The sequence below is a fragment of the Tachypleus tridentatus genome, chromosome 6 (assembly GCF_004210375.1).
Source record: "Tachypleus tridentatus isolate NWPU-2018 chromosome 6, ASM421037v1, whole genome shotgun sequence".
Taxonomy (NCBI): domain Eukaryota; kingdom Metazoa; phylum Arthropoda; class Merostomata; order Xiphosura; family Limulidae; genus Tachypleus; species Tachypleus tridentatus.
This window is the reverse complement of record NC_134830.1, coordinates 24,596,161-24,623,233: the sequence shown is the minus strand read 5'-3', so window position 1 is coordinate 24,623,233 and position 27,073 is coordinate 24,596,161. Positions and strand designations below refer to the sequence as shown.

At 29.4% G+C, this 27,073-nt stretch overlaps 1 protein-coding gene across 1 annotated transcript in view; it reads left to right on the top strand.

Annotated features, from left to right (window-relative positions):
* LOC143252108 (ATP-dependent RNA helicase DDX55) overlaps positions 1–27,073 on the top strand; it is a 103,450-nt gene that overhangs the window by 17,087 nt on the left and 59,290 nt on the right. Inside the window, exons 3-6 of the mRNA XM_076503756.1 lie at positions 4,148–4,285; positions 11,496–11,650; positions 20,825–20,918; positions 24,369–24,424. Coding sequence (XP_076359871.1) covers positions 4,148–4,285; positions 11,496–11,650; positions 20,825–20,918; positions 24,369–24,424 — 443 coding nt within the window. The remainder of the gene's footprint in view (positions 1–4,147; positions 4,286–11,495; positions 11,651–20,824; positions 20,919–24,368; positions 24,425–27,073) is intronic.

Sequence of the window (27,073 nt, the reverse complement as noted above, 5' to 3'; positions counted from 1 at the left end):
CCATGGGTGTATATTTATGGAGCCCTTGTGGTTGAGTGTCGTACGCTCTGAGTTTCCTTTGGACATTTTTCTGAATCGATCTTATCTGGATCATTCTTTACATTGACTCCTCTGTTACTTCAATGCAGTCTTCTAGCTTACTGTGTTAAGAGGTGGGGTATTATTTCTGAAGTTAATATTTTCTTTACCCGAAGATGTATTCCCACCCATCCTTTCTACTTATGGTGCTTATTTTTCTTATTTGTTTCCTCAAAAAGTGAAGTTTTATAAGTGCAAATGCATAGAAGGAGTTAGTGCCCATGGAGACCTGTTGCACTCCTATTGTCAGGGGGCTTTGCTACATGATTACATCATCATGCAGAATTCATGTTAGATCACAAGATTAGGTGGGAGTTGTCTAAATCTTATTGGCATGTAAAACGAAAGCAGACATGCAAGGAAGTTAGCTTACTGTGTAAAGTGGTTTCTATTGGAAATACATTTACATGTAAGGAAAATGTTGACTTTAAGGGAATTACTGATCTTCTTTCCTGGGAAATATGAAGTAGCAGAAAATATTGCTAACATAAAAGGCACTTGAATGATGAAACAGTGTATTGTGATTATTGTAAGAAACATTGTTTGAGCATTATATTTATCTAGCTATGTTCAGTAGTAATTATTAACTTTGAATTCTCATCTATATATGTAGCATACTTTGATGATGCATTAATATAAAGTATTAATAGATATGTTTTGATGTACAGTAAAAAAACAACAATGACAATTATTTATCTTTTGTTTTTAAGACATGATGTTACTTTAATTGTTTCATTGATAATTTCAGAACTTGTAGCATATCATATCCAGAAACACTTAACAATAATTATCTTGCAAGGTGATTACATTACACTAGTTTAATATTGTATGTTGCATTCAAGCAACATACAATATTGAAAGACTAAATAATTATATTGTTGCAATATAAAGTACTTTTAAATTACGTATAATAAAGAGCTTTATTAAGTTGAAAAATAACATATAGCTGTATGTTTATCTAGTTTTTGTTAACATACAGCTAAGTTGCTCAGTAAGGTGAGAATAAATATTAAATTGCTTTGATATTGGTGATTTTAAGTTTGAACTTGGCATATATTGTACATACATGCATAACCATAGTGATGGTTAAATTCTTTAACTCGTTCGTATAAGATAATCTAAGGGTTGGCAGTGACAAACCAAAAAACAGACATAAATCCCCACTGTCCTTAATTTGCAGATTTTAAGTGACTTTGCACAAAAGTTCTGAAACAAACAATTATTGTTGGTATTCTTCTGTCATTAATATTTGTAATTTTTACTGCACTGAAATATTTGAAATTTTCTGATTTTGTTTAGAGCTGAGCAACTTAGTTAATAAACATAATTGATTACATTTGAGCAATCATTGCATTGATCAGTGTCAGGTACATTGATTAAATCATTGAAATTACAATTTGATTGATTAAATAATGTTTCTGTGCCTTTCAACAGTCAGTTAATCAATATTTTAATGAGTTTGTCAAATGAAGTTGTAACTAATTGAAAGTAGGGTTTACAGTTACAACTAATATTGACTGTTCCAACTATTCAATTAAACAACATATTGCTTTTATATTTGTTTTTAATATGTAGATTTTGGCAATAATTGATGCATCTTGTGGTGCCAGGAGGTAGTAACCTTGTTATTGTTGATTAAGGAATAACCAAAAATGAATCAAGTGACTTGTTTGGAGTGTCATCTCTCTTCTGGTTTCTGTCTTGTGGTTCACTCTGTCTCAGTCAAATTTTATTCAGAGTTCCTTCATTTTTTTGCACTTGAAAGATCTAACCAGTTGTTAGAAAGAAACATTCTCTTGCAATCAGTAGAAATGCCTACCGTATTTTTTGTCTTTGTTGTTGTTTTTTATGGGATGAAACGAAGCAGGGACACCATCGTGGATCAGTTATTTATGAATTTATATTTCTGCAGTTGTATTTCAGCTATACTCAAATGTTTTCAGAATACTGAATAAAATTTTGGGTTCTCAAAAATCATGTTCTTTTAGAAGTTGGACAGCCTTATTAGTTTCATTGAATGGTATTGAAATTAAAGCAATCCATTGAAGAACATGTATTCACAAGTATGGAGAAAGAGCTTTGCATCAGGTTGTAACCCTCACAACAAAGAAATTGAAAAGGAGGAGATGAAAAAATCATGGACAAGTTTACAATTTAAATAGTATCAATAATGTGAAATAAAGAAAGGAAAAAGAGAAATATGCAACCGTGCAATTACATTTAAGAGGCCAACATTTGCAGGTGAATGTAACATGTTTTTACCAAGCAATTGGGACATAACCAATTTTGGTACCAGGAAAATTATTGAAGACACAAAAGTTGAAAACTGTTGATGTGGTTCACTTGATCAAACACAACTTTGGATATTCCTTTCCCCACAGGTAATGTAGACTTGTAACAGTTTGGAACCACTAGTGGCTTAACAGTAATACTGAAGGTTTTTTATGCTTAAATTTTGGATTTCCAAATGAGTGTAGTACTTGTTACACATTGTGTAGCTTTACACTTGACAACAGCCAGACATGCACACAAAATTCTCATTCAGTGTGCTTCTCTTCAGGTGGGGTGTAGTTTTGGATATCTTTTTCACTTTAGGAGTATATTCTGGAGAAGTCAGCCTCTTTATCAATGTTCTCAAGATTGATCAACTAGCATGCCATCATCTCTCTGACTCTCCTGTCTGGTCTTACTCTGTTTCGTTCAGACATCTACACTGTAATTACTAACACTGACAACAAGAAATTTACTTTCAGGAATACTGTTTTCCCTTTTATGTTTTCTTTTTGTCTAAGTGAAAACCTTGCTTCCCCAAGCCAATAGAATCAATATGGAGAGTTCTTCATTAAATATGTGTAGTCCTTTAAACATGAGACCAAGTTGATGCACAGCTTTGGTGTCAAGTGGAGCTGTGGTGTTACCTAGAAGTGCAGTATAGCCCACCTCACTACACTGAACCAGGTCATTTTTCAGTGGTTAAGCCAGTCCTTTGGGTCTTGCATTCCACTTTGAATACCTGAAAATTTTCATTGGTATCTCACATAAATATTTTTCATTATGATACAGTCTGACTTAATGCACTAGCCATGCTCCACAGTCATGCTGAGCTGACAGCTTGAGAGATACTGACTCATTGAGCAATCTTATATTTTGTGCATATGTATGACACTTGAACATTATACAGAAGGTTTTGTTTTTTGACAAATACCCCATACTTTTTCACCTTTATTAGGTAAAGGGTATTCATTGCATGGATGCCTCAGTTGGTGACACATTCTATGGATTTTTTTCATGTATAATTTTAGAAAGCAGTTCACTTTTGTAGTTCCATTATTTACACGACTCCTTTCATCACCTTCAATGTGGAATTATAATTCTGTTATTTCTAAGCTTGCACAACCCACATTATCACACATAAAGGTAAAAGTTTCATTCATGGCTTGTGACATGGGCCAACATAATCTTAGCAATAGTGTAAAGTACATTTAAAGTAAAAAAGATTTCAACATTCATAAATAAGTACATTGCTTTGTTAATTGTCTCTTAACATCACCATTAAAATTCTTTATTAACAACTTTACCCTTGATCACTGAGAAAAGCTTAAAATATTTATAGTTTTGCATATAAACTTTCTCTCTTTTTTTCTCACATCTGAATACAATAAGATATGTTTATTGTTTTCAAGAATTTAAGGTGTTTAATTCAATATCTTCAATTTTTTTTGGTTAGTATTAAAGCTATCTTAACTTCAAAAAAAAAAAAAGTTAAATAACTTAGTTTGTTGTTGTGATCCAGAAATGTAAGTCATACAAAATCACTGTTTCTCTAATGATTAATTGTATGTAATTATAGATCAATGGTTTGGAACTTTGATGCTCTTTAAAAAGGTCAATCTAAGAACTATTGCATTTTTAAATAATGTTTCATTGTGGAAATTTAATTAACAGAGGTCAGTACTGGTATTTGCTTATTGCATGCAGTTTTTTTTTTTCAATTGAAGTTAAATATTAATTGTATTTTGTGTTTAAGATGTAAGATGTATTAAAAGAGAAATTTAACATTCTATTCTAGGCCACTTGCATACCCCAATTTCTGTCAAAAAAAGATGTAGCTGTGGAAGCTGTAACAGGTAGTGGGAAAACTCTGGCATTTCTCATACCAGTTTTAGAAATATTACTGCAAAGATCCAAGAACTTAAAGAAACATGAGGTCAGTGTTACTTTTGTATTGTGCATCATGTTTGTAATTTTTACTATTGTTTCATGGGATATGGGAGAGGAAGTATCAGCTGGTTGAACAATCACTTGTGAATTGCAAAAGGATAAATTTATAGTATCTGAAAGTTTAGTCCACAAATTTGCTATTTGTGCATGTTAAGTTTTCAGTAGTAGAACACCCATAGCAGCTGAATGATATTGATAGGGACATAAATGGTATTTAGGTTTTTGTATATTTAGGTATGGAGTATTTTATACATGCTGTTAGTTCTATGAACTCAAACAAAGAATTGCAGAACCTAAATAACAATGGTCACCTTTAACATGTAAATTTACTGATGAAGTAAGAGAACTATATTTTCAGAACACTTATTTGAATGAAAACTTGATTTTAAAATATTCTGAGTTGAAGCTGAGGTAATATCTTACAATTTAAAATTTTTAATATTCTTTAATTCTAAAGCATGTTTACTTGTATATGTTAAAATAATGAAACTTGTTTTTAAAGTTGTAGTACATTTGTTAATTTTAAAAGTATATGAAGAATCTAAATGTAAATAGTTAATGTTATCAATGAAATGAAGAAGAAAACTGTCTTTTTCTAACAACCGTTTTATATTAACCACTTTTTCACAAAACACAGAAAAAAACTTTATTTTATGAACTTGGCGTATGAAATGTCAGTTAAATTCTCAAGATCGTAAGTTACTATCCAAGTTAAAATATAAACCAGTAAATGGTGGTTTATGTTAACATTTATTTTCAAAATATTTTCCTAATTTAACAATTTTAATAACCAAAAATGGTAGAGTGGGTGCAGTTTATTTTTCAACAGTAAGGACCAGGCTTTCTTAAGTGTCCAGTTTGATGTCACTAGCATTCTTTGGTCAGTTTCTCTGAGTGGATACCCACAAACACATGATTTCTAAATGATAAAATGATGGACAGAGCTTTGCAAACATACATGTTGAGCTTGCATTAAGTTTTTCCAGCAAACCAAAGAGTTAAACAATGGTGGGGTGTTAAAAGTTGTGTATTACCATCAGAAGAATTTAATTTCAAAACAATAACACAAATACAAAAGTTTTAAATGTAACTCAATCCTTTATTGTGAATAATTAATAAATATATATGTTTCAAAAATTTGTTAGTAGCAGTTTGTCCCATTACTTTTAACATATAAAAATATCAAAATAATTTGTCATCATAATCATATCCTCCTTTTTGTTTGTTTATTTTCAAGACAATAATCATAAATTTTTGAGTAAATAAAAAGATTAAATTAAAATGTATTTGTGAAGTCTAATTTGATTTGATCATACCACAAACATAGGGTATGAAGAGAGATTTTGGGTATGTCCATTTGGAGTTTGTAATAAAGTTAGTTTTTAAATATGTGATCTCCTTTATGCATATATTTAGTGTAGATACTCAAGTTATGTTATTTTGATATATCATTATACACAACCAAGAGATTTGTTGTAATCAGTAACTGAAACATTAAGAGTAAATTACATTCTTCAATACAAATTACAGAAATTGTGTGAACTCCTTTGTGTTCTTCTTTACATCAGTTTTGCTTCAGAGGGGAATATATAGAGTTCGTAATGCTTTTCTCACCATGTTTAGTTTCCACCATATGCAGATGATTAGGGTAGGATGGATTTGAAATGTACTAATCAAAAATCAACTCACTTTTCTGCAAGAAAAGTCCCTAATGTAGGATTACATAACAGGTGCGTATCTCTAACTGTATAATTAACATTCGAATAGTGCAAGTTGTGGTAATTTAGGTTTAAATTATTACAAAGCTAAATCTGTGAGTGATAGATAATTAGGGTCTGTTTATAAAAACAGATAATTGGGGACAGGGTGAGAGGTCTGTAAAGGAGTTTCAGAATGGGAAAAGGGGATCAACATTTTAATTCAACTCCTTATTTGTGCTTTGCACTTCATAGTATAATGCCTTAGCATAATGCTCCTTAGTATAATTCTTCTCTTCTTTTTCTACACTCTTTTCTCTCTCTAGTTCTTGTTTTTGCTTATTAAACTCATAATTTGCTGTCTTTAAACCCAAGACTCTCCCCAATTTTTATCAGTTTATGAAAATTTGACATTGTTACATAGCTTGATTATAATCTACATATTATTTGTGATATTACTCCATTTGTGCATTTATAGGTCTACTTATTTCTGCTGGTGTTCATGTTTTCTTCTATCACTGTTTACCATTGTGTACTCCTGACTGTCTTGCCAATTGTCAGGAAGCTTTTTTTATATTTTATAAAGTAAATTAACATATGTACTGGTTGGTTGGTTTGGTGTTTTATGGCACAAAGCAACTAGGCTATCTGCACCAAAAATACGTACTGTGTGTTGTTGTTGGTCTAAGGATTGTTCTATAGTAGGTGTCGATGACTTGTTTGCAATAACTTTGGAAAAAACAAACAAACAGCACTTCATTTGTTTTGAAAATATGTATATATTCAGAACTAGTTAAATATATGCACAACAAATTCTTTACAGTGTAGATTATCATAGGCAGGTCATAAACATTGTATAATTCTTTTCTTGTTTAAAGTCCACTTAGGCCTATTCAATTGCTTTAGAATTTCAATTGACAAGCTAAAATATTTTTCTCTGTTACTTTCTCCAAACCATCTAATCATAGCTCACTTATATTTCATGAGCTACTGTAGTTGTATCCTATACTTGTAAAATCATTTATTTTTTTTTCATATTTAGGCCTACTTCCAATAAATGTATACAGAGGGGTTCAATTACTTTAGAACTCTCTTTGACAAAATAAGTTATTATTCATATGTATTTCAATACATTTATTCTCACTCTGATATATATGAACTGTTTTGGGCCTGTATTAATCAATAGGCCTTTCTGTGTCTGAATATCTCTTTTACATGACTTTGTTTCTTGTTTGCTTTGTCTTTGCTTCTTGTTTTCTGCTCACCTTGTACTAGTCCTATGTTTATTACTAAACCATCTGCTCTCTATATATGTTCAACATCAATGAATTTCATGTTATGTTCTGTAATCTCAACATCAATGAGTAATAAATACTATGTATGATTTTACTGAGTTACATAACTAAACTTGTTGTAACATTTACTTTGAAATAATTACTTCTAACTTGCTTGTTATGAACAAAAACTAAATAATCATAAAATATTCACTGACAAAATAAATTAATAATATCTACACTAAACAGTCATTTATATCATGATAGAATACTTATGGCTATGATTAGTGTCATGGACAGCTCTTAAGTAAATAAAAATTTTTAGGGTCATTAATTCTCATATTTTTTCTTCTAATGGATCATTTCTTGAACAATGATAAACTTGTGGACCCACATTCTCTGATAAGTCTTATATTCAAAAGCTGGTTTTACAACACTTACATAAATATGAAAATTAAACTTTTAATAAAATATTTTGATTCAGTTGAAAAAAAATGATTTGTTTTTGGTAACTGTTGGATTGAAACAGAGTCTTTACTGTCATAGAAACTCTTTAAAATGCTTGTGGATAGGTTAGGTATAGTTGTTTATGTGCTCAAACAAAATATAATATTTTACAAATTTTAAATATATTCATAAAAAATAAAAAGATATTGGTAGCTCAGAAGGTGAAACTTCAAAAATGGTACTCATGAAAACAGTCTGATAAAGTTTGTCTGGCAAGTGACTTAAAATGCTATTGGCATCCCATGTTTAAAATTAAGGATGAAAAGGTATTCAAGTATCATGTCCTAGGGTGGGATGTTTCAACACGTTCTTAAAGTTATGTAATATATATAATAAATGTGTATTTCAATTAACTAATTAGCATTTTTTTGCCACTTTGAGAAAAGTAACAGAGTTGTTTTGTATGATGATGTATAGCTGTGGGAAAGGGAGATCGAATCCTAAAGGTTTGTAATAATAAATGTGTGTGGAAGCTTCCCTACCCAGAAAACTTCTTTCCCTCCTCAAGAATTTTTAGGGTTCATGGACCAAAGGTTGAGAACTATAGCTTTTGAGTATCTTATGAATAAATAAAAAATTGTTTCAGTATTGTGTGAGTTATAAATGTTTTGCATGCAAGTCCATTGTGAATTATTGTAAAATAATTATTAGTTATTGTTGTGAGTTACTAAAATGTTTTCGTGATTCACTTTTCACTGTGTCTTGTCAGTTGTGAATCATAAGTATACACTAATAGTTCATTGTGACTGCTTATGTTCACCAGGAGTATAAAAGTGATGTGTATCTGTTTAGACAATGATCTTATACCCTGCAAAGTTCTCTAATTATTCCAATTCTAGAGTTTGTATAAACTACTTTACAACACAAAACCTAATAGTAAAAGACAGAACAAAGATTGGCATGAAAATTATGGATAAGAAAATAAACAATCAAATAAGAACAATACCCAAAATCTAAATAATTCTAATAAAAGGATATCTTTGATCAGAATGATGCTCATAATGGAAGCAGATCAAAACATGAAGATATTGCTGTAGAAGAATGTGTTTTTAATAGATTGAAAAGACAAAGTATCTCTAGTGATGATGTCAGCTCTCAGAGTAAACAGTGGTAGTGTAAGACAAAAGTTGTAAAGATAATTACTCTCTTGAAGTAATTCACTGTTAAAATTTATTTGAAGATTATAAAAAAGTGTGCATATATATTTATGTATATATTTCAGAAATGTATCTCAAGCAAGAATTAATGATTAAGAATGAATGTGACCTACCTTCAGTACCTTTGCATGTGAAGTGATGTGAAAAAAATGCTAGGTAACCATATCAAAGAATTATTCTTTTACATGATTTAAAAGTAAACTAAAAAAAAGGTTTTCTTCTTTTACCAACCACTGAAAGGCATCATTTTGAGACAACTAAAGACAGTGTTGATTTACGTAATCATGTACAAATGGGTTTGGCCACCAGAGGGGGCCATTTTGTGGTGAACAAGATGCAATATCATCATGTCAGTTGGGTATTACACCACTTTATGTATGGCATCACATTGTCTAAAGTCATGTAACCAACTGGTTTATTCTTTGGATTTTGTTATCAACTCTTTGTACCTCATAATTTGAACATTATTGCTTAATAGCAATCAAATTATAAAAATAGTTCAGAAATTGTTTTATCTTATTTGCATCTAGATGCATGTATAAGTAAGAGTAATTATTTGTTATTCACACATACAGGTGACAGAAATGTTGTCTTTAGAAACTTCTTACAGTAACTGAAAGCATCTCCTGTCCTTGTTTCTGGATGAGTGTTCATCAAACTGTCATCATGTCGATGTATAACAATAGCTAGAACCAGTTAACTTGTATCGAGTGAGAGGATTTATTGTTCTGTCATTTAGAGTATGTTAAATAAGTTGCAAGGTTAACTAAACATATGTTTTCCTCAGTCAAGCTGTTAGGTATGTACATACTTTACTCATTTTGCTAACCTCTCTTTCATCACTCCACTCCTCTGTTTCTTTATACAGCTGCAGTTTTAATACTGGAATGTTTAAGAGTAGTGTTCTGGTGCATATCCTGTTGGTGTCATTGTTTTTTTAAATCCAAATTTAGAATAATATTTTCAAACATTCCATCTCAATTATTCACAGAACTAAATGTGAATTGCTAGTAATGACAATGTAACTGATTTAAAAGAAAATACTGTTTCAGTACAGAAATGTGTAATAATACAAGCTGACAGTTTAGCCTTGGTTTAATCTTATACAAAGCAAGCAATCTATATTGTGAAAATAATGTGAAATAAAACATTATACAATACCACATATACTATTGAATTATGTTTAACCCTTACTTAAATGGCGGCCATCATCAATTGATGCTGCTACCTACAACGCTCCTCTTGTTTAAGGGTTAAGTAGTGTTTTACGTTTCATCAAATGTGCAGCAAAAAAGAAAAAGCAATGCTGTAGTATATTTTGTTCATTTAAATAACTTGTGTTTGTTTATTATTAAAAACTTTTAAAAAAAAAAATGATGAGATAGTTTTTGTCTTTTGTCTCTTTCTTTTCTGTATTCCACTTTACAGCCAAATTAAATGTTTAGATTATGTTAACTAATTTTATGTGTAGTGAAGGAAGAGATGAAAGTGAAAAACTTAAGTTGTTCAGTCACTATGATTGGTTGGTCTAATATTAAATGTCATTTTCTTTACCAATGAACTTCACGTGGTAAAATTTGAATTAGCTGCCAAACCCAAACCTTGTTTTTGAGTTTTGTTATAACTATAGCTATCTGACTTTTCAAATGAGATGAAAGGTTACATTTGTCAACATTTTTCATCTCTGCAAATGTACTTTAGAACTGCTGTTGACATATATGTTTATAGTGTACGTAAGTATACTTAAAGGAAGTTTCATAAAATAATTTTGAAGAGACAAAAAATTTTATGTTCTTATATTCAGAATTCAGATATAGGCTACACTTAAAAGTGTTCTTTTCATATTAAATTCCATGAGAATGCCTGAATTTTACAAAGTAGAAAGCTTTTATTCAGTTCCAGCAGATCGCGTTAACTTTAGAGAGAAAATTTACATGGACTTTTAGCAGACTGCATAATATTTATAAACAGAAAGCTTAATGTTCAAGTATGAATTGTTAAATGTGTTAAAAATACAAGGTTTTAAACAATTCTTTTGTACTTAACCCTATTGAGATGTCTTCCTCTAGTCACAAGTCAAAGGTCATGTAATCTTCTTTGTGGACGCGCATTCAAAATATTATTGAACTACTGCATCATTATGTTTCTACATTTATTACAATATTTTGATGAATATCATGAAATTGGCACAGAAAAATTGTTTTATATGTAGTTTTGACCATACTGTGCAAGTAACATACATTATTTATTTTATGTTTACTAATATTTAATTCAGATTGATAGGTGTGGTATAATTGATACTTTCATTATTATAAAAGTTCTCATATTTTGAATTATTTATTGTATTTCTTCATTTTTGTAAATGACCATTTTATTTAGCAGTAGAGAAACAGGTAAATGAAGCTGTTGCTGCATTAATGATGCTGTTCAAAGTACTTATTAATTTGTGAAATTTTGCATGTGTGTGCACAAACTGCAAAATAAAAAAAAAAGTAGTTGTTCTTTGTGATATATTTTAGTACCTTTCATGAAGTTATATTTGCATTTACATTAATTTGTAGGTAGGAGCAATCATCATTTCACCAACACGAGAATTAGCTTTGCAAATTGATGAAGTACTTGCACGGCTCCTAAAAAGGTTACCTCAGTATACCCATCAACTTGTAACAGGTGGTTACAATCCAGTGATTGATATTGAACGCTTTAAAGAAACTGGGTGAGTTTAATGTACACTTTGTGTGTTATTTCTGTATCTTTCATAAATTTTGTGATCAAGTGTATGAACCAGAATAAGTATATGATTTCCCCATTAGATTTTGTTCTGGAAACAATATTTATGTAGTTTTTGAATAGTTTTTAACTCACCCTATAGTAGTGTTAATTCATTTTAGATGTCTTAATATTATGGCATCAGAATTCTTTCTACCAAAGGTAAACTTTAAAATCTCTGTGGTCTAGAGGTTTAACGTATTACTTGATTTACTGCATTTCTGCTGTGGATTGTAGGTTTGTTCTAAGTTCATTAGAACAGCACAGGCAAGCAAACTAAAGAACTATAGTTAGGCCTCTTCTAATAATAATGTATAAATAATATTTTAAAATACCATTTAGTGACTTAAATTAAGGTGGGTTTTTCAATAATATTATGGTATTGGCCCAATTTGTTATTTCAAACTATACAGCAAAGGACTCGTGAACTCAATAAATATAATTTACACATTACCTATGGTTCTGTGAAATCTGGCCCAGCCACCTTGGCTAAAGAAAAAGTCCAGAAAGCCGCAGAGGCACAGAGAGCTGCCCATTCAGAGAAGGAGAGAAAAAAAGCTCGGAAGAGAGCACTGTAAACCCTTGTCTCGAAAAAGAGGAAAGTAGCCAAGATTGATTAAAGGAAATTAAGTGATTTGAAATTTGACTGTAATTTATGCAGCAGAGCAGAAGTTGATATCAGTGACTGAAAAACATTTTATTATTATCTGCAGCATACAGTGCCAGTGGTTTATTTTAAAGCATATCATTAATTTTATTTTGAAGCAATGTCAAAGCTTTCCTTGATTTGCAGTTTCAGTTTGTATTGTGAAAGAATGAAAAATATACTGATATTGAGGTACCAGTAATTTACTGACAAGATTGTATAGATGAACAAGTTTTACTGTAGGTAGTCATGTAGAGTAATTTTAAGTAATTTGAAATTTTAATGGAATACATGCAGCAGAGCAGCAGTTGTTGATGTCAGTGACTGTACAAAATTTAATATCTGAGGCATATCACTGATATCAGTAGTTTAATATTGAACCATATCAGTAGTTGAATTTTTAAGCAATGTCATAGCTTTCCTTCATATGATGTTTTAGTTTGTATTGTCAATTTGTGAAAGAATGGAAAATTCACTGACATTAAGGCACCAGTAGTATAATGACAAGATTGCATAGATGAACAATTTGAACTGTAGGTAGTCATGATTAGTCAAAAGAGTAATTTTATGTGATTTGAAAATTGTATGGAATATATGCAGCAGAGAAGTAGTTATTGGCAATGACTGTAAAACATTTAATTGGCAACATACCAGTAGTTGATGATGATGATATTGATGACAAAAAGGATAATAATGAAATGATTTGTATTTGAAATATTTACTGAGTTATTTTGGCTTTATTAACTCATATTACTAATATATTTTGATTTAGAAAAAAATTAAACTGAATAAATAGCAAATAAACAATCTTAAATTTCATTTATTTACTTTTTATTTTATTTGTTATTTTTAGATATTTTGATATATCTTCTAAAAAATGAATGCAAATTAAAAGAATAAATCAATCTGCTAAAACTGTAAATGAAAGTTATAGTTTTATTAGTTTGATTTAGTCTTTTAATTTCCTTTGTTATTTTATATGATATATATTGTGTACTTTTCCAACATTGCAATGTCAAAAAACATAAAGAAATTATGTCCCAGATTGCACCAAATAGCATTCATTTTTTTAAATTTTCTTGGGAAGCATGCCCCCGGACCCCCCTAGTCAGGCTCGGCTACTCGGCGCTGTTGCGCCTCAGGCGCCAGGCTATATACCTTTTCCTCTCTTTTTCATAAATGTCATTGGCATGCCTGATTATAAGAGGACAAACTGTCCAGTACTGTGAAAGAATGTGCAAATATTTAATCTTTGTTTTAAATTTATTAATAGAACAATATTGTTATCCTTTTACAGAACTGGTAAAAAGAAAATATGGTTACAAAAACATAAAAGATATATTAAGTTTCTGTATTAATAATAATTTTATATTTTTCATTAAACAGATTTTTAAGCAAGTGATAGGAGCTCCAATGGGAACTACCTATTCAACTTGTGTAGGAAATGTATATTTATATTATCATGAAAATATATTTATTGAAAACCATGCAAATCCAGATATTTTTATCTTAACTTACAGATATGTTGATGATTTAATCAGCATAAATAATTCTGAAATATATATAGTGTTATTGACACTATTTATTCAAGACAATTATAAATTGAAAAAAAACTTCAATTTCTGATACAGATACACATTATTTAGATTTAGAAGTTAAAGTAACTGATATAAAGGATATCAATATAAATATTTTTGATAAAATTAAAGACTTTGGTTTTCCAATTTATGGTTTATCCTCCTTACATAGTAATGTACCATACCCATTTATTATAAACATTATAACTTTACAGATATTCAGATATTGTTAAATGTGTAATAAGTTAGTATTTCCTTAATAATGTTCATATACTGATACAAAAATTAATAGTAAATGGATTAAATAAAGAAATTTTAGATAAAATTATTAAATTATTCTGTAATAAATACAAAGAAAGTAAAATCATAGAAATTCTACTAAAATTATTTTTAGTTAAAAATAAGGTTATCTAAGAACTTGGCACTATTATATGTGGATGCACATTTTAAGCCACATATAAAAGCATGACAGTCACAGCAAACTGTCACTTTACTGATGTCATGTTAATTAGTACCTCTACCATAGGAATGCTAAGTTTTATCTTACTTACCCCCAAATGGTAGTACCTTATTTTCATTTTTTATTTTTCATCTTTTTCTTATTCTAACTTCGGAGAGTAGTCACCTTCCCACAATTCTCTGTAGGCAGTGAAGGCTGATATAGACGTGGGATGTTGTGGGCTTGAGCACCCACATCTCGCTCTCCTAATTTCTAATTTTCTCATGTGAGACTAGCAAATTGGAGGTTAAGACTGATAGATGGTGTATTTCCACCACAATGTGGGTCCTACTTCGCAGTCACCTCCAAAACCTAGGATATATTTTATAATCCCACATTTTAGCTTGTACACTAGAATCCTTTTGTTTTTTTAATGTACAGCATATTTTTAAAAGAATTTCATGTTAATGTGTTTCTGTTTATGGCTTGAAAATTTTATGGTTGTATTATAATTAATCAGAGGTTGGGATTTGCTCTTTATAATGGATTTGTTCATTTACTCATTTATCTCCATTTAGTTATAATTATTTAATTTCACTGTATATATATTGAACATGACTTTTATAATATAAGGTGTAACCTAACATTGACACAAAAAATTTAACTGACATTTCTAAGACATTGAAATGGAAGCTTGAAACAGCAAAATGACAAATTTTGCCCACAGCAACTCCTAGTTATGTGTATAGGTTCACTATACATTTCATTAGCTAGGTATATTGTATATAAATATGATCACTAACCAGAAAAACATCATTATATGTTAATATTGTATATTTAGGTAAAACTGAATTAATCTTTGAGCAGCAAGAGATTCGTTGAAGATGCTGATTGTGAAGTAATGCTAAATATTTGAGTGATGATATTAGATGGAATAATGAGGCAGTACATAAAATGAAATATGGAATGCAAAATTTTTATTAAAACCCTAAACACAACTATAATGCATGTTTTTACTTCATGGGACAATGGACTATTTAATTTGCTGGATTATTTCAACTGACGTTTTTTCTTTAAGATCCTGTTTCTTACTGTCTAAATTCAACATTTCTTAGTTTACAAGAAATGTCTTACTTTAGAGATGCCAACGATTTGAGTGTAATCATTATGATTTTGGTGTATACATTAGCACTATACACTCATGCAGACAAATATTACGATTTGTTGCAATTCCCAAATTATTATATATTATATAGACCTATACAATAAAGTGATAAATTGTTCCCCCAGGGCTTGAAAGGGTGAAAAGAAAATTTCTAGTGAGATACAAATAAATTTTGATAATAAATAAAAGACATAGTCCAAATGGCTACTTGCAATAATCATGTTTGTGCTTGAAATAATAAAAAAATTTGTATCTCTGACGTCTACCAATAGTTTGAGTGTGGTGCTTCTCCATATTGGGTACGTCATCAGTGCTTGTCAGCCAATTAGATCTCGCCTAGATGGGTATTTCTTGTTTTCTAAGTGGCACAGAAACACCAATGCGATCGTTCGTGAGATGGAAAAAAGAGACCTCGTTCACAAGATTGTCTTGTTTCTAGCAAATCTAAAACTAAAACTGTGAAAGGGCTCTGTCTACAGTCATTATGCTTGGTCATTTGAAATAGTTGGCATCTCTGTTACTTATCTGGAATGACCAGCACTGTTCACATGAATAGTCATTCTCATTCCAGTGTAGGTGAGGTTATAACCTCAAAAGGTAAGTAGAACTACTACTGAAGGACTGTCACCAGTGTCTTTACATAACGTTCAGTATTGCAGCAGTATTTCTGGAGAGAACATGTACTATCCATTCAAGAATGTAAAAGGAACAGTTGTTTGTTTATTTTATTAGAGCAATGCCATATTGTATCATCTGTTATGTCTATCAAATCTTAGAATTTAGTGTTGCAAGTCTAAATTTATTACTGTAATACCAGGGGACTTCAAGGAACAGAGACATCAAGAATGAAACTGAACAGCTTTCTAGACTATGTATTATGGGAAAGCTAAATGGCATAATATTACAAGAAGATAAACACATGTATATCACATGTTTCTCTTTTCCCCTACTTCAGGTGTATACTTAAACCCAATAATTTATTTGAATATTAATCTCATCAAACTCTAAAATTGGACTCTGGTCAAGAAATGCATTAATGTTCTTTCACCCTTGAAAACAGGTCACATAGACCTCACAATCATAAAGCAAAGAAAAACAATACAAAATAAAAATTAACAAAACATACCCTTTAATATAGAGATACAGTGAAGAGTAACAGTAACCAAGGTATAATACAAAAATAAATCCTTTAACACTAATGTAAGCAAACACATAAATATAGGATCTTTAACAATTGTGCATCACAAAGAAAAATCCATAAGCATTGATGATAAAAAATTAACTCTTGTTATGGATTTTGTCAGTTTGACCAGACTTGTAATCCCAAATCAAATGTTAGAGTTCTGTACTGTAGCATTTAATATGGTTTGAATATCTTCACAATTTTTCAAGCTTCTTGTTAACACAAGTCTTTTGTAGAGAAAAAATCTGAAATTTTAATGAAGTATTTTTACTTAAAATTTCTCTGTGAATATATGGAGTCAGTGTGGACTGCTTTTCATGTTAAGATCAAAAATTATTTTTTCATGTAAAATTTATGAAATTTTTAAAATCTCAATCATTTTCAGACTTTATTTTTCAGTTAGATTTGATATTTTCTTTCCTTTACCTTAAACCTATATACATTTGGTCATTTCCACCAATCTCATAAATACCAGAAAGAAACTAACAAAAAAACAATCTGAATTACCTCCTTTCTTTTTAGAAAAACTGTAAGTTGTGAAAGGAAACTACATTTGTTTATCTTAAATCTTGTAGGAGTTACCATTTCTACAGAAATGTTAAATGTTTTACTGCCCTTTGAACTGTGTTGTACTAATAATCTCATCAGACAAGTTGTAAATCATTTGAAAAATGTATAGCACACATTATTCCATCAAATTGTGCAATGCACGAGCTTCTTGCAAGCATGTACTGTGTGAAATTCTTTTTACTCTTACTTCATCTAACGTTAATAATAATAATGTTTCTAATTTTTACATTATAGTTTTATAATAATAATAATAAATAAAAATACACAAGAAAACCAAGAAGTATAGCTCATATTTTTTTTTCCCTTCACCTATCAATGAAACTTATGATTATTGTTCTCTGCTTATCAATGAAAGTGTTAATACCCATACCAGCTGTTTTGAAATACATTCTAATTCTACAATTTTCTGAAATGTTGTCATTATTTTTAAAATTAATTTAGACATGTTCAGCTTAATCATTTAATGTCACAACTTGTTAAAATAATAAACTAGTCAAAATTAGTGTTTTTGATTATCCTAGATAATCAGTAATTATCTAGTAATTACTAGATCTAGTAATCAAAATATTACTATTTGTTGTTAGACACAAAGCTATTGACTGTCTGTGCTCTTCTCACTGCTAGTATTGAAAACCATATATTAGCATTACAGGTTTTTTTATTTCATTATCTATTAGTTGAATGCAATGGGTAAAAGAGCTAATAAGCCCCACTATAGTGTAAACTATAGTGTTTACAACAGTGAGCTTAAGTGGAAGTGTAGCAAGGAAGTGTTAGTACAAAGATTGAAAAGCAGTCAGTCGTCACTAGTTTTATCAACTGCAATGTTAATAAGAAAACTAAAAGTAATATCAAAGCCTGGAAAGATAAAAATGTAATTTCTTAATAAAAGTGAAAAATGGTTATGTATAAATCTATTTATTCACTCAGTATTTGAAAATAAAACCCTCTATTATAAATATCTTATTTGTTTTTACATACTTAAATATACAGAATTTGTTTCAATGGTCATGGAGAATGTAGTATAGTACAGAGAGTACATACAAGGAAGATTATTGATTAGTTAAATAAAACGTTAAGTGAAAAGTGCTTGTGTTATTTAACTGAAGGAATTTCATTAATAAGCAATGTTATTTTGATCCAAATATATTATGTTGAAAGACAAGTGATTAGAACTTAGAATTATTTTTATAAGTTAGATAGTCACATTCTCACAGTGAAAAGAGATATTATGCAGATAATTTTAAAGCATTTTACCAGTTCTGAAGTAAATCCTTTCAGGTAGAGAGTTTATGGTATAAAAGTAGCATGTTGCTTTGTTATTTTAAACTTGGTAACTGCAGTACATTGATGATATTAGGAAAACACTTTAAAAAATCAACTCAACGTAATATCCCATAACCTGAAATCCTTTAAAAAATGGACCTTTGTTTAACTAGGGACAAACCAGTAATAGGTTTTTAGAAACAGAAAATCCATTATTTGCATACTTGAAATCAGAACTTTAAAGTGATTCATTTGAAGTTAAGGTAGGATGATTTCAATGTTTTGAAGTTGTTTTTCAGCGATTTAATTATTGTTCACTGAGAAAATGAATAGTTAGAATAATAGAATATTTTTTCAGTGTTAAAACAAATAAGAATGTTTATTAATCATGTGCACATTGGTGAGTCAAAGACTTATATTCAGAATTTAAATAATTTAAAACTAAAAACGTTTTTAGGTTTTGTAATAAATATGAAAAAAAGAGATGTTAAAATATTTATTTGACTGATTCACATAATTCACTTTATTTGAAGTTGTGTGTGAGATTTACACTAAGCTGTCATGTTGTGATATGATTAGTTTCAAATAGTGAAACATTCTAATAGCATTTTAAATCAGTAAAACTAAAGAAAACTAGATGTAAAAAAGCTGGAAAGCTAGTCTGTTAAATAATGTAATTGTTTGTTACAAGCTGTAGTGATTACAGAAAATAAAGGTATTTGTGATCCTATTTCATATTTTTCCACTATTAATTTAATTATACAATGACAATTTCAGTATTTAGGGTGAATAAAATTTAAATTTTACAAGAAAACCACAATTTGGAAGATTTCAGAGGTGATGCAAATACAATATGGAAACTGCAATAATGCATTTCTGAGGTAAAGAGCTTGAGACTGAACTAATGACCTGTACAATGACATTATAACCTGTTTAGACTTTTATTTAGTAATTTTGTAGATACAACCTAAATTCCTATTTATACTACCTCTAGCAACACATTGCTTGGATAGTTTAAGAGATTGATCGACAAGAACTCCAAGATGCTTTTCCTCCATAACACTGTTAACATTTTATTTCCATCAAGAATTGTACTCAAAATTCAAATTGTGATAAGTCATATGCATTATCTTGCATTTATCATATTTAAAAGCCATATACCACTTATTTTACCAACTCTATAAATATTCAAATCTTTTTGTAAGACATTTTCCTTGCATCTAGCAACACCTAGAAAACTTAAAATGTATATTGGGGAACTGTTAATATAAAGAATGAAAAGCATGCACCACTAGTTTTATAAACTAGAATGTTTATAAGGAAATTAGAAGTAACAACAAAACTTAGTAAAATGAAGAATTACTTTTTCAAACAGTATCTGCTTTGAACATTTGTTGAAAATAAAAACATCCTTTATGTATGATATGTTTCAAATTATTTGCTTTCTTTATTTTAATTCAATATCTAAAATTATTATATAATTTCATGTTTTGGCTCTCTATGCATATAAAGTGCTGTTATGAAAAATTGTGCACTTTTTACTGCAGGTATTCCGTAGAAGGTCTGATATTTTCTTAATATAAAGCTTTTTAAATAAAACAATCCCATAATTGGTTACGTTTTCTTTTGGAAATAACTATTGTGTATATCTAGTGATATAAAATTTATAAAAATGTCTTCATTATTTGTAAGAAACATTTATGGATGAACTGCTGTAATGTTTTTGACATCATAAAGTAATGAAAACACAAGTTCATTTAAATTTCTTTCAGTGTAAATTTGTTTGCTAATTTAGCAGTGACTTATGTTTCAGATTCTATTTCATTTTTTAAAAATACAGCAGTCATGTACTAGACCTAACAAAAGAAAAATAAAACCATATTTAAACTCTGTTTTTAATTCCAGTAAAATAAATATAAAGAAAACTGGCCTCTTAGTGGATAATGTATTTTTAGTTCTGATTGAAAGAACAAGTTGCTATACTGCTACTAAGGGCTTTCCCAGCACTCAAAACTGGTTTTACGTTTTTGATGTACATTTAATTTCTTGTGTTATAGTTGGTTATGAGAGTTTTCAAAAACAACATTCATTATTTTTGAAAATCTTTCTAAGTGGTTTTAGATTTTCCACGTTTATTGTATATCAGGGAAGTAACTCTAAATAGAGCACAAAAATGTGCCTTTTAGTAATTATTCATCACAAAGACTAAAACCAAAAAGGAAGTTCTAGAACTGAAACTCATCAACAATAAGATTTTATATTTATTTTATTTTAGAGGAAATGTTTTAGTGGGAACTCCAGGTAGGTTGATGGATCTCCTCACAAGCAAGAATTCAGACTTTAACCTTGGATCACATGTAAGATCTCTTGTAAGTTGGTATTTTGTTTGTAATGCTTTTGTGTTGATTACATTTATACTTTTTGATAAGCTCTTCAGTTTACATTGCTTGAAATCAAAGGTGATGTCTCAGCAAAAAGCCCCAAATATTTGTATAAAAAATTCTAAGTTTTTGTTTTCTAAATATAAAAAGTTATCTTCACATTATATTGTTATCATGATTACTTTCTTTGCATACCATGGTGCTTGTATCACTTCAAAATCCTTAAATTCATATTCAGATAATTTCAACCATATTCTAGGAATTAATGATTGATTTATTAGAGTATATATAAACTGAGCATAAGCTAATAAATAAATCATTACTTTACTGCAGTTTTGCTAATTAAAATCTGTTAGTAGCCTGAAACAAATTTTGACATAATCGTTTTGATGTTACAGTTTATTTTCATTAATTTCAACCTGTAATTTACAATACTGATTAATTCAGAAGAATGAATATTGTCTTTATATGAAATTTTTGTGCCTGAAAAGTTGCAAATACATTTGTGCACTGCTTCAGATGCAAGCTGTGGCACCATATACATTTGATTTATAGCAAATTCTTAACAATTAGATACTAAATGTTATGGCTAGATAAGTATACCATAGTCCTTTTCAATGAATAGCATTCAGTGTTTTCATGATGTTGAGGCACAACTTGTAATGGTTTGCAGAAAGGAGTTTTCAACATGGAATTTTTATAAGCTTTTAAGACAGCAATTGGAGTCAAAACTATATCCCACACCAATCTGGAACAGTGCCATTATCCACAGATGTAAGGATATGGTTGCAAAAGAAAACATTATGACCTGACAAAAAACTTGAGAGCTTCTGTGTTATTTTCTAGTGCAACTAAAAATAATAAACATGTTTTTGAAATTAACAAATAATGCTCATAAGCTAAATGCATCCAATCACATCTTAAAATCAGACCAGTTTCACAAGATGAAGAGATAAACTGAAATTATAGCATGATTAATTATATCCTGTCACATGTATATCCATCCTTGTGATATAGGTTTGACACACATGCATGCCTTTGGCCTGCATAAATGGGTTTTAGAGGTCAGTATTAATACACTGTGGAAAATTTAACAAAATGTACCTTACCATCTTTTTGCTGCAGGTTCTTGCAAGAGGGAAATTTGCAGTGTTGAACATCAGTGACATGGTGTAATTTATATGCATAGTATGATTTTACAGTTGTTCTCTCTGTGTCATCATTATCATCATATTTGGGCTTATGTAATTTTGCCATGAGATGTTTTCTACATCAGCAGCATCCTACTCGGCACACACTACAAAAAACAGTGACAAACCAAAACTTCAATTAGTAGCTCTGAGATGCATAATAATAAAATGTGTGATTTTACAAACCTTCACACTTCATTATGGTGTTAAAATGATGATAAATTTTAATATAGTTTTTCTATTAATAAATATTTGTTCAATGAGGAGTATCTCATAATCGTGATAGATGATAGAGGTCATTTGATTCATGTTTTAAGCCAGTGTTAGCGTGTGTAGGTATACTCGAGTCAGAAATTTGTTTTCTATGAGATTTTGGGTTTATTGAAAAAACAGTAACAGCTAAAAAAAACCATCCCACACCAGTTTTTGTAGCAATGCCATTACCTGCTTTTGTTTTGGATGTTTTTTTTCTACATTTACTACATATAATACAGTAGGGTATTGACTGATAAGTTAACATCAAGAAACTGTGAGAATATTGTTAGACCAGTTTTTATTTTTTAAAAATAAAATCATAATGTTCATAAAAGTGGTACTTATGATAGATTGTTTATCAACAATAAGGCAGAGCACTATAGTGAAGGTGTTTCTTTTATGATTTTTAATTTAAAAAAAAATTAAAGGGAGTAGTCAATTATAAAACAGAATTGAATACCTGTTTTTAGCTTTTATCAATAAAATACATATTTTACCAACTTATAAATACTCCAGTATATAAGAAACTGATCTATTTAGGAAATAGTTTTTTTTAATACTAAAACAACATGTATGATATGTCAGAATTGTAGTTTATGAAGTAGTGAAGCTATATATTAACAGTATGACCAATTATTCTGTGTTTAAAATTTACAAAGCAATGGCATTGTAGTGTGATTTATGTGCATATAAAGTGAGCAGGTTAAAGGGAATGTGAGCTTGTTGTACAGGGCCCATCTGTATACATTAAGGGGTGGAGAATATGTAGAATTCATCACTTCCTTCAAAACATGATTTATATGCAGAGCCACACAATTCTAAAATAAGTGAATTTTTAACAGAAAAATGCAATATAGGTAAACTTTCATTTTTGTGTATTTAATTACTTCATTTCAACTGTTTTTAAAACTGAAAAAATTAAATTTTAAAAATCTTGTAATTAGTTTCAGTTTGAATGCACTCAGATCTTTATTTTACTTTCAGTTATTTTTTACTGATTAATTATTCACTGGTTTAGTCTGATCAGTACATGTATATTGCACTTGGCCAATTTAGTACTTGAATGATAAGATAATGCCTTGAAATTGTGACAGTAATATAAAGCATATTAGAACAGCTTTTATTTTGAATGCTTAAATTGTTTGTTTTCAAAAACAGAAACTTAGGCTTAACATTTGGCTACCTTTACCAATTTACATCAGCCATTTAGAATAACACTTTAAAAGATTGCTGGTTATGGAACAGCTAAAAGGCCAACACAATTGCTATAATATATTTTCTTGACCATCTGCTTTGAATCTTACTGTAAAGAGACAGAATTGCTATATAAACATGTAACAGTTATGGGTGAAGTATTAAAATTTATAATGTTATACTGGTGGATTGGGGTAATCTTATAATATAGAAGAACATTAATTAATGTTTATCATTAATTTTTATTAAAGTATTTAAGAAATTGTTGTTGACAAGTGAATGTCTTTTTTTTTAAATTTTACATGTAGTATGCAAAACTTGTAAATGAATTTACTGCAGGAAACCATTGTGCCTTAAAAGTTTGAAGAATGGAGACAAGTATGGGAAACTGAGGTTTTAATACATAAAGCATTATTGTGCTCTTGCAACTGTATTAAAGTTAACACTTAAATGTTTTTCTCAGTATGTTTGATAATTATTTATACGTTTTAATTATTTCATACAAGTTCTATTTTTTGGCTCAAGGTTATCAATTGTAGTTAAATAGAAATAAGCACTTCAGTTTCATAAACATTAAGTTGTCAAAACCTGTGTTTCAAATACTTTATTTGATGAACCGTTGTAAATTGTAAATAGTTTAAAATGAGCAAAAATAGTCTTTTGTGGAGTTTCCGTTGTTATGAACATACAGATATGTGTATATAGTTTCAATTCTGAAAAGTTATTCTCTTTTTGTAAGGAGTTTTAGGTAAATTTATTATATTGTTTCTCTTATATTTGAAATGTTCTTTTTATATAGGAAGTTCTTATACTTGATGAAGCAGATAGACTGTTGGAGCTAGGTTTTGAAACTACGTAAGTTATTATAGACATCGGTTACATTTCTGCTGTTAAAGTTTTTTAAGGCCACTTCCATGGTTATATAACCTTAACTGTATTTTGTTTATCTACTCGTACCTTAATTCTAGTGGCACAAAATATAATATATAAATTTAATGAGTAGCTGATGTAATGTATAAAAATTGAATCAACTAGCAATTGATTTTGAAGGTTTCTCATCATATAATTATTTTTATGAAGTGACAAGGCAAGATAATTTAGTATTCAATGTGATTGATTCAGTGCTAGTAACTTGTATGATCACCTACTTCTAATTGGAAAGCAGTGAGGTAGTAATGTGTATACTGAATATCTTATGTGAAAAACCATAAGCAAAAAGTGACTCCAGGACTGGGACTTGAACCTTGGACTTCTGACTAACAAGACTGAGTTGTACAAGAATAAAAGTAATTTCTAGATTTGCTTCTTGGTATTTAATGTTAGTCATAATCATCTGATAATTTTAAGTACTATCTAGTTAAAAACATCAGTACCAAGAGGCATACAAGAGTTTAATACTGATCTATCCGTAGAAGCTAATCATGTCAGTCAAGATCATACAATGCAATATAATTATACAATGATAATAGATACAAATCATATATGAAAAAAGAGCTTTCTATATCCTCTCGGTTGACAACACAGTCAACATACCAGATTTTGAACACACCTTCCTTAAAACATTCAAATACACCATTAATTTGGTATTGGCTGTTCAACTTTACTAGACACTGTGTACAGTAACCTTTTCAGGAAGAAATTGAAATAATAGTTTTAAGCATCTGATAGATTATCATCTTTGTACTCGTTTCAAAATTGTGTTAACACTATTGTAACTTGGGTTCAAACCTCAGTATTTTATTTTTCATTTCAATTAACTTTCTTTAAGTAATCAAATTCATCCAAAGTAAATTTTTATTATTTGAGAAAAACAACATCCAGATGGTATTTTTCTTTTATGAAAATATGCTGGGACTTGACAAAAAATACAAATACCAAAAATGTAGGTATGTAGTAGATAATCTACAATAAGTCTTCAAGGCAACACCAATTGAGATCAGAAGTGATGAAATAAAGTTTCAATAGGAAGGTGATACTGCACCTCAGTTAGAACATTTCCATCTTTATGATGGTAACACGAGTCTTGTTTGGGTGATAATGGTTTGATGGGTTTATGATCTGGTGAGTAGTCAGTCAAGGTAGATTACTAAATCCTAGCAAACTAATTTGCAACAAAAATGTTAGAGTTAATAAATTAGAAGAATAAATTAAATAGGATGAAATATGAAGAGGAGAGAATATACCAATGCTTTTAATTTAAGGCTGGCTTTAAACTTGTAGTAATGAAATTTTCATTTTATCTCTAGCTCTACTTACTGTAATAAAATGTCCATTTAAATTCTAACTTTAATTTACATGTAATGAGTTGTATGAGATTTCTTTCCTGTTTTTGCTGCCAAGTGTTATATTCTTGGTAACACCTAATGGTGGATCCAACAAACATCTTAGTGCAGCAAGGATGTGAAAATTTGTAGACTTCAAAATATCACTTAATCCTTTCTCTTAGGGTTCATTATAATATACATGAGTACAACTACACACTTGCACAAGTTCAGTATTTGCACTGTAACTTTTGATACAGCATGTGTATTCATATAAAATTTAGTAGGCTTTTAGTAAAGATTACAAGTATTTTGTATTCAAAAAATACAATTTTTTAATGAAATATTTTTACTAAACTTTTGTTGTGAAAATAGTCTGAGTGCAAAGGGATTTCATGTTTTGATAAAAAAATATTCTTCATCCTTAGAATCTCCTGTATTATAATCTCTAAAATCTCCTAAATACATTTCTAATGTTTGTTTTCAGTAAGACTTCATATATTGTTATTTTTTATACTCTAACTGTGTGAGGGTCTGTCACTTGACCAACTTTATAACTATCATAAAGAAATTAAAAAATGATTATAAATTGTTTTTTCATGCTAGAATGATTATACATTATAACACTAAAATACAAATGTTTAGTCTCATAATGCTATATATATATGTATATATTTACATACATATTTGTTATTATATTTTCCTTTCAATCATGCCTAGTTAACATACTTAACTTGCATTGATGCAGCGTATGTGCATCGTGTTATGTATCCAATAATATAAAACTAAGATTCAGTCTTCCCTGTGTTGGCTGTGTTTAAATGAACTAGTATTATATAGTTTATATTTTACTGAAACAAACTTTAAATCAACAGCATTTGCCATGGTCTTTTGTCAAATTGACTCCTAAAAACAATACTACTACTAAAAAAAATGGGTACTTTACTTTTAGGCTGATGATCAGTTAGCAGTTACTTACTTTTCCATTAAATATAATAATTGGATTAAGTCTGTGTTAGTAAATTCTAACCATTTTGTAATAGAACTGTATGAAACCTGTACAGTTGAAATCAGGTGCACAGTGTATACTTTCTTCAGATATTTCTACACATTACTTAGTATTTACTGATAAGTAATAATAAGAAAGATACATTGATAAGTTAACCCAGCTTCCTCACTGCAGATTTCTTTCGTGCATGCCAAAAAGTTTAGTTATGTACATTCAAAATCTGATTAATGTAAT